General features: G+C 60.3%; 2 protein-coding genes across 2 annotated transcripts; both read left to right on the forward strand.

Moving 5' to 3' along the window:
• Window positions 1-1,461: 1,461 nt before the first annotated feature.
• On the forward strand, window positions 1,462-2,856 carry LOC308358288 (interferon-inducible GTPase 5; the record flags this gene model as incomplete). The annotated part of the gene is made up of 1 exon (XM_080828451.1): window positions 1,462-2,856. The coding sequence occupies one exon, from the start codon at window positions 1,462-1,464 to the stop codon at window positions 2,854-2,856; it is 1,395 nt and encodes a 464-aa protein (XP_080684577.1).
• Window positions 2,857-6,160: 3,304 nt separating this feature from the next.
• On the forward strand, window positions 6,161-8,017 carry LOC308358369 (interferon-inducible GTPase 5-like; the record flags this gene model as incomplete). The annotated part of the gene is given in 3 exon segments (XM_080828553.1): window positions 6,161-6,550; window positions 6,552-6,765; window positions 7,374-8,017. Coding segments are annotated over 3 exon segments (1,248 nt in total).
• Window positions 8,018-9,235: the final 1,218 nt, after the last annotated feature.

Consider the following 9,235-nt stretch of genomic DNA (forward strand, 5'->3'; position numbering starts at 1 on the left):
CCTGGCCCTGGCTGCTGGGACCTGCCCCGGCACCTGCTTTCCTCTCCCTGGGCCGTATCCTTCCATGGCTCAGGGCGACAGGGTGCAGGGAGAGTGGGCATAGCACGGAAGAAATGTCCCCATCCAGGATGGGGGAGCAGAGCTGGTGGGAACAATGTAATAAGGACAAATTTCTGTTGGGGGTAGACAGGGACAGCCAGGAGGCAAAGAGGGAGGCAAAGACATGTAGCCGAACGGAGAGCTTCAGAGGGATGAGGGAGCCCAGGGAAATAAGTTTGAATCCTGGCTGGGACCTCACTTGTGTGGTCCGAGCGCCTCGGTCCCTCTGTCTGATGGGGACAGTGATCCCTAGTGTGAGCTTACCTTGGCCACTGGGGCAGGGCTGGGTGTTTAAGGTGAAGGACTCCCAGTGTCTGGGCATCTCCTCATGCCAGGCTCCGTCCACCAGCTGAACCCCAGAACGCTGGCCTAGGGCCAGATGGGCGGGCTCACGACCGTTGCAGGCCTCCCAAGCCCCGTGAGATAGCAAGGGTGTCTTCCGCGGTACACGCAGAAGTCACACAGCTTGAAGTCACCCAGCTAGGAATGCTAACCAGGTTGATAACGCCTCCTGCCTGCTGTGAGCCGGGCAATATTTCAAATGCTTCCTATGTATCAACTCACTCAATTCTCGAAGACCCAAGGAGGGGTTTGCTGTTACCACAGTGACTGGCCTCATCTTACAGACAAGGGGAAGGAGACGGAGTGTTTCAAGTCACTCACCCCAGTCACTCAGCCCGTACATAAGGGAGCCAGGATTTGAGCCTGGGTCTGGCTCCAGGGTCGGGGTCCCCTTCAGCACCCCTTCCCGCTGCCCCCAACGGCAGCAGGGGCAGGAGATGAGTGTGCTTTGCCTGGGCCCGGGTGCTGGGCTTCGGCCCTTTCCTTGGGAGGCCTGGTTACCACATTTGTACAGCGTGGTGCCCAATGAAAACACAGGCCCCTGGCTCAAGTATCCATAAGAATTTCAGTCACTGTCAGCAGAGCATTAAGCTGAGAGCTGAGCCTTCCAAGCCTGGGGCCCTGTGTGACCGCCTGAGCCACAAGCGGCCATCAGGCCACTTCCCTGAAGACTCCCGCACACCGCAGGAGGCACTCGCTATGCCCTTCACGCAGAGGAACAGGCTCAGAGAGGTGCCTCGCTCTGCCCCAGGTCACACAGCAAGTCAGGGGCAGGGATGGGATATGAGCCTGGGCTTGTGAGACCCCAAAGCCCCCCACCTCGTGCCAGATCTGTACTCAGGTTTTTTGAGAAGGGGTGGGCCGGAGGGACTGCCCTTATGTCCTTGGTGTCTCTCTCTCCCTACCCTGCACCAAGGCCCAGGAGAAGTGAACGGCTCCCTTCTACCCCCCGCAGACGCTGAGGACCACGTGTCCCGTGACTCTCCCCCAGCTCCCGTGCCCTCCGAACCACTGGTCACCATGGCTACTTCGAAGTTGCCAGCAGTGCCCGGGGAGGAGGAGACCACCATCCTCATGGCCAAGGAAGAGCTGGAGGCCCTGCGCACGGCCTTCGAGTCGGGCGACCTCCCGCAGGCAGCCTCTCGCCTCCGGGAGCTGCTGGCCTCCTCCGAGAGCGTCCGCCTGGAGGTGGGAGTCACAGGCGAGTCGGGCGCTGGCAAGTCCTCCCTCATCAACGCCCTCCGCGGTCTGGGTGCCGAGGACCCCGGTGCGGCCCTCACGGGTGTTGTGGAGACCACAATGCAGCCGTCGCCCTACCCACACCCCCAGTTTCCCGACGTGACCCTGTGGGACCTGCCGGGGGCCGGCTCTCCGGGCTGCCCAGCTGACAAGTACCTGAAGCAGGTGGACTTCGGCCGCTACGACTTCTTCCTGCTGGTGTCCCCCCGCCGCTGCGGGGCCGTGGAGACCCGCCTGGCCTCCGAGATCCTGCGCCAGGGCAAGAAGTTCTACTTCGTGCGAACCAAGGTGGACGAGGACCTGGCGGCCACACGCACCCAGAGGCCATCGGGCTTTAGCGAGGCGACCACCCTGCAGGAGATCCGGGACCACTGCGCCGATCGGCTGCGGGCGGCCGGCGTGAGCGACCCCCGCATCTTCCTCGTGTCCAACCTGTCGCCGGCCCGCTACGACTTCCCGCTGCTCATGTCCACCTGGGAGCACGACCTGCCGGCCCACCGGCGCCACGCCGGCCTGCTCTCGCTGCCCGACATCTCGCTGGAGGCCCTGCAGAAGAAGAAGGACATGCTCCAGGAGCAAGTGCTCAAGACGGCCCTGGTGTCGGGCGTCATCCAGGCCCTGCCCGTGCCCGGGCTGGCGGCCGCCTACGACGACGCCCTGCTCATCCGCTCGCTGCGCGGCTACCACCGCAGCTTCGGCCTGGACGAAGACTCGCTGGCCAAGCTGGCCGAGCAGGTGGGCAAGCAGGCGGGGGACCTGCGCTCCGTCATCCGCTCCCCGCTGGCCAACGAGGTGTCGCCGGAAACGGTCCTGCGGCTCTACTCGCAGTCGTCCGACGGCGCCATGCGGGTGGCCCGCGCCTTCGAGAGGGGCATCCCCGTGTTTGGCACCCTGGTGGCCGGCGGCATCAGCTTCGGCACCGTCTACACCATGCTCCAGGGCTGCCTCAACGAGATGGCCGAGGACGCCCAGCGGGTTCGCATCAAGGCCCTGGAGGAGGACGAGCCGCCGTCTGAGGTCAGCCTGGAGGCGGCCGGCGACAATGGCGTGGAGAAGCGGGGCTCCGGGGAGGGGGGCTGCGAGGAAGCCCCGCTCTCGACCCGCCGGAAGCTTGGCCTCCTCCTCAAGTACATTCTGGACAGCTGGAAGAAGCGGGACTTGTCGGAAGAGAAGTGAACGTGCGGCCCCACCCCCTGCCTCACCCACAGACCAAGCCTTAACAAAACCAGCTTAACAAAGCCGGTGTGGTGGAAATGTGTACCGCCGAGGGCCCGAGCTTGCCACCTTGGGGGGGTGGGGGTGGCGAGGCGCGGAGGGGCCCCAGGAGGCCTGTGGGACACGCTGAACCCGGATGGGACTTGCTCTGGGCAGGGAGAGCTTCAGGGTATGGATGGCAGGCCCTGGTCCCCTGGTAGCCAGGGGAGATTTGTGGGGCAACGGGACAGTCCGGCCTGGATCCAAGACAGGCGTCAACTTAGTGGAGATTGGGGCTGGCAATGGTACTTATTTTTGCTGCCATCTTCGGTCCCTTTCCGGGAAGCCCCGCATCCCACAGGCCTCCTCGGGAGGGGGGAGGGCAGCCAGTTGGTGCCCAGGATGGGCACAATGGTGCCTGGCAACCAGTTAAACAGGGTGGGGGACACGTGGGACATCCTGGGCCAGCCCTGCTGCCAGTGAGTGATGGCGGGTGTGGGGGGCCGGGGAGGGGGGAGGCCCGACGGCTTTGTGTTGGCCTCCGCGGGGAGCCTGGGCCGGCGGGAAGGCTGGTGGGCCCTTTCTCTGCCCATCGGAGGAGAGAGGGGGCTGAGGGTGAATCCTGCCACCTAGAACGTGTCGTTTTGGAGAGCGTGCAGGTGTGCGTGCGGGGACCTGTGTGGTGATAAGCTTTCTGGTGTGTGTGTGAGTGTGAGGGGCCTGGGTGAGCGTCCTGGATTCCGATGCTGTGGGTCTGAGGTGGTGGGCAGTCTGCTGACTGGAGGTGGACCTGCCGTGTCTGCCTGGCTGTGTGGGTGCACGAAGGCTGGGGTTGTGCTGAAGGCCAAGGGGCTGAGCCGGGGTGACAGCGGGGGGTGGGTGGGGAGACTCCTGAGAGAGGCACATGGCTGCAGGTGTCCCTGGGTGTGGGCAACACGGGGTGAGGGGATCCGTGTGTGCAAAACCAAACCGTGGGCAGGCTCTTGCTCTGCCCTTGGCTCTTCGGTGGAATGCAAAAGTGAACCTGACCCCTTCCTACATGCTCAAGCCCGACCTCACATGCCAAGTCAAGGGTCACACATATTTAGAAAATTAAAAACTACCCGATTAGGGGCTCTGGCCAGGACAGGGGCTGCCCTACGGCTTCTGTGGGCTTGGACAAGCGGTCGGGGAAGGGCCGGATTTAGGTGCAGAGAAAGCTGAGTTTCCAGGAATTCACAAGAAGGCTCTGGCAGCTGTGTACAAGGCTGGTGGCGGAGCAGGGACTGGAGGGCAGGGGAGGTGGCCTCACCCCTAGGTACTCACGAATACCGCCTATGGATATTCCCAGATCTGGGGAGGGTTCTTGCCTTATTTGGGGGCCTCAAATGACCTTGAACCTAGGAAACAGTTCCAGGCAAGGAGGGACCACTTTCCCCGGAGGATTAAAGGGGGTGCCAGTCCTCTCTGCCGCAGAGCTCTGGGCTTTGCAACAGGATTCTTCCTTTCCTGGAAGGCCTTCTCATTGGCTCTGCCAGGACTACGTTTGGGTTCACCTGGACCTTTCTGCACCCGTGAAGGTGTGGGGGATGATGGAAATTATAATAGTAGAAATGGAAATCCCAGACTCCCAGATATGAGGATGGGATGATCCACTCCAAATCTATTCTCAAAAACACAGCCCACATCCCTACACCTGTGCACCCTCAGACATCATCCTAAACACAGGACTCCTGGGCCCCAAGTGGCTGGGATGGGAATGTCAGGCGTGAGTAGTGATGCTCCCCACAATGGTCCTAAGGTTAAGACCCACGGGTCGCCCTGTCCTGTCCTTTCTGCCACCATCTCTCCCTTTCCCATCCCCACCGCCTCAACCCCTGTTCTAGCCCAGGCCTCACCCTCTCCACTGGCTCCTGCCCCTGCCTCATCCTGCAAAGGCCACTGCGGGTGCTTTCGATGTCCACCACGCACCTCTCCCTTCCCTGTTGAAAACCCATGGCTACCCACAGAGAAAGACCAAGTGCAGCCTGATTCTCCAAGCTTTTCCCAAGCTGGCCTCCGAACCTCGTCGACAGTAGACCCTGAGTCTTCCTAAAACAGAGCTGGAGGGCCCTGGGGAGTCTTCGATCCATTTCACAGGTGAGGAACCGAACGGATGGGGGAAATAAAGGCTGCAGAAGGGGACAGGACCCACCCAGTGTCACCCAAGTCCCTAGCATGGCTGGGACTAGTTGCTGTCCTGCGTTCCCAGTGTCAGCACTGGTGCCCCAGGCCATCACGCCAATGAGGACTCCGAAGCTCAGAGGCTGGGCGGGGTGCGTGGAGGCGCGCAATGCTGTTCCCAAGCAGATGGGGGTACTGGGAAGCCAGTGACGGTGGGGGCAGTGACTTCACACGTGCACCAGGCCCATCCTGTCGAGTCTCTCTTCTTGGTGTTGGAGCTGCAGTGCCCAAAGAGGACCTGCCTGGCCCACGGTGGGTGATCGGCTGCGCAAGGATGGGGTGGGGAGGTTGTATGGCAAAAGGATCGGAGGGGCCAGTCCATATTCTGGCTCCAGGGCTGGCTGGAAGACATTTGGTGAGGGGCTTTTACCTCCCTGAGCCTTGGTTTCCTACCCTGCACAGTGGGGACTTCATGAAATGATGCTTGTGGTTAGAACAGTGACTGGTCCCAGGTACACAGTGAGCAAACACCAGCCTCTATCAGCGATGATGACGGGTCTGGCCCTTCATCACTGCCCTATATTGCTGATCACGGTGTTTGGCGCCCAGTAAATGCCATACAGTGTTACTTAGGCATTTAAATTCTAGGGGCCCCTGGCTGGCTAAGGCAGAGGAGTGTGTGACTCTTGCTTGATCTCAGGGTTGTGAGTTCAAGCCCCATGTTGGGCGGAGAGATTATTTAAAACTAAAATCTTAAAAAAAAAAAAAAAGAAAAAGAATTTGAATTCTATCATCGTAAGACCCACTTCCCATTCCCAACACTCCATGCACAAGCTGGGGGCCTTGGGCATCTGATTCCTCCTCTCACTGCCAAATGCAGATAGTCAGGGAATCTCCTTTACCGGGTGTTGGGGTTTTCGGAGATACTCCAGGAGGAGAACCTGGCAGTGATGAATCAGAGTGAACTGAACTCAAGCATTTAGCACCGGGCCTGGCATATGGTTGCTCTCTCAGTACGACTGCAGGCTATGCCTCAAGTACTGGGGCATGCTGAGGGGTGAGAGAACAGAGGGCGAACGCTCCCTCACCTGTACTGTTGAAGGTCATCGATCCTGAAGACGGACACCTGGATGTCGGGGGGCCCATGGCAAGCAGAGTCTTCTCGTCGAGCCTCAGCCAGTCCAAGATACTGAAGCTATGGGGGGACAGCGGCACTCTGAAGGGAGCCTTCGAGGCAGGGGACATGTCAGCAGTAGCCACCAAGCTCCAGGACACCCTTTACTCGCTGGAGAATGCCAGGCTGGACGTTGGCATCACGGGGGTCACGGGCTCAGGCAAGTCGACCTTTGTCAATGCCATCAGGGGGCTGGGAGATGAGGACCCCAAATCGGCCTACACTGGTGTGGTGGAAATGACAGTGGGGCCCACGCTGTATGCACACCCGAAGTACCCCAACGTCATCATCTGGGACCTGCTGGGCATCAGCGCGCCCACCTTCCAGGCCAAAAAATACCTCCAGCGGGTGCTGCCGGCCCCGTTACGACTTCTTCATCATCATCAGCTTGGAGAGCTTTGCCGCCCACCATGCCCAGCTGGCCTGTGAGCTCCGGCAGTGCGGCAAGTGCTTCTACCTCATCCGCTCCAAGGTGGACGTGGACATTGCCGCCTCCCGCAGCCGGCGCCCCAGCACCTTCTCGGAGGAGAGGATGCTCAGCCAGATCCGGGATGACTGCTGCCGGCGGCTGGAGGGTGAGGGGCAGGCGCTGGGGGGCTGGGGAGTGTGGGTTCTGGAAGGGTCGCCTGCCTCTGCCAGCCAAGGCCCACAGCGGGGAGAGGGGTCGTCCAATGTCATGCCATGTGACCGAGCTGGGCCCCGCAGTGGGGTGAGGCTCACAGCTGCCATTCATTTCCTGAGAGTTGGCGCTCCTCAGGCACAGGTGACAGAGACCAATCACCTGCATTAAGGATACGGGAGGCGTGCTGGCTCGTGTATTTGCCAAGTTAGAGCCGTGCAAATGCTACGTGCCCACGGGGCGCCGGCACCTGTGGCTGAGGGCAGCTAGCGTTTAAGGGATTACCACAGACACTGCTTCCATGCACTCTTTTCACCTACCGGTTTCTCTAGGTGGTAGGTCGTTACCCCCTTGTGTGGTTTGGTAACTTGCCCGAGGCCATGCGGGGGCGGGGGCGGGGCAGCAGGGATCAAGGCTGGGATCCGGGGCGGGGCCAACACTCTCCAGCCCCGCGCTGCGCGCTCCTGGCAAGTCCTCGCGCTCGCGCCAAGGCAGCTGTAGGGACCTCAGGGCCTGCTCGGCGCCAAAACCGCCAAAACGGCATGGTGCTCTTGTCTTCTGCAGCAGGGGGCCTGCAGGACCCCGGGATCTTCCTGCTCTCCATGTTTGAGTTGGGCAAGTACGACTTCCACCTGCTGGAGGAGATGATAGTGAAGGAGCTCCAGAGCCACAAGCGGCATGCGTTTCTGCAGGCCCTGCCCAACGTCTCGAAGCCCATCCTGGAGAAGAAGGCAGCCTCGCTGGGGCAGCACATCTGGCTGGTGGCCGCGGTGGCCTCTGGCATCAACCCGAGCCCCATGCCAGGTGTACGGGATGTGGTGTGCGACCTACACATGCTCATCGATTCCCTGCAAGGCTACCGCTGCAGCTTCGGGCTGGACAAGGACTCCCTCGCCGTGCTGGCGGGGCAGACGGGTCAACCCCTGCACAAGATCCTGGAGGTGGCACAGGGCCCGGAGACCCAGGTCACCGAGGCGCTGGTGGTGGAACGACTGGGCCAGGCCTCCCGGGATGCCTCTGCTTTCACCCAGGAGCTCCTCAACGCGCCCATCCTTGGCACCCTGGCCAACTGTGGCATCTCCTTCGCCACCATCTACCAGATGCTCCGCACGTCTCTGGATGAGGCGGTCAAGGATGCCTGGAGACTGCTGCTTCAGGCCTTTCTCGACGACTCCGAACACGAGTTCCCAGACAGATCCAATCTGTGATCCCAGCCCTGAGCCTAGGCCAGCTGGAGGTGGCAGCGAGGGACTGGGAGGATACGGGTTCTGTCCCCAGGCAGGGTGGTGCTGGGGCAGGGAAAGAAACTCAAGCTCTAGCTCTCCTGGACTGAGCCTGTGTGCCGTGTTTGTGGTTTTGGGCTCTGGGTCTCACGCCCTCTCTGGCCACTGCCCCAACCTTCCCTGCTCTGAACCCCCGCGTCAACCAGCAGTCCCCCGGGATGGAGAGGGAGCAGGCAGGCTTTGACAAGGTAGGGAGGAACTCTGTTGTCTAGCTAGAGAGGGCACTTTGGAAGGTGTTGACGTAGGTCAGGGCAGTGGGGCAAAGGGTTCAGAAGCATTTCCCTAAGAGGACAGTGAATGTCACAGCTCGGAAACGGCCCGTGAGAATCATCGAGGTTCTTGCCTAAGGTCTTCTCGGTCAGCAAGTGGCAGGGCCGGAGCCTGCTGTGGGTCTTGTGCCCAAACCTCAGCCCCTCCCTTTTGGGCTACTCCTGGCCCCAGTGTTTTCTTCACCATACCCGGGATTCCCATGACCAGGACACCAGGACTGTGTGGGTATGCCCAAGGGCAGGAGAAGGCAGGGAGACCAAAGGGGTACGGGGCAGCAGGCAGACAGACTCAGCTGGTGACTGGAACCAACGGCATCCGTGAAGGGTGTGGAGCAGAAGGACTGGATGGTCACGACTAACTGGGGGTGGGTGGGACGGCCAGACCGATTTGGAGACAAACTTTGAGAAACACCAAGCTAAGACGTAACAGATTGAAACCGAGCAGATGAGGGCAGGGCCTATACTGAAGGGCATGGCGTATCTGACCGAGGGTCCGTTCTGGATTTAAAGGTAGGGACTACTTTTAAACAAGAGTAGGTGAGATCTATGGGGAAAGGAAGCCGCCACATTTAACCAACAGGAGGCATTGTGTGTAAGGGTAAGGTACTATTTGCATAAGGATAAAAGCTGTTTCAACTCAGGGTAAATACTATATTGAACTAGAACATGTCCTACTTTTTAACCACGTACTGAATTCAGTCCTGCATTTAACTGGGCATTTCACCAAAGGCAGGCACTGTCTTCAACTGAACGCAGAGGACACGAGGGCAGAACTGCATTTAGCCAAAGGAGGTCACGGGATTTTCCTATCAGTAATACGGAGATGGGAGGCTTGATGTCACCCCAGGAAACAGAACAGCCATTCCTAGGGGCT

Source organism: Martes martes (assembly GCF_963455335.1).
Source record: "Martes martes genome assembly, chromosome: 17".
Taxonomy (NCBI): domain Eukaryota; kingdom Metazoa; phylum Chordata; class Mammalia; order Carnivora; family Mustelidae; genus Martes; species Martes martes.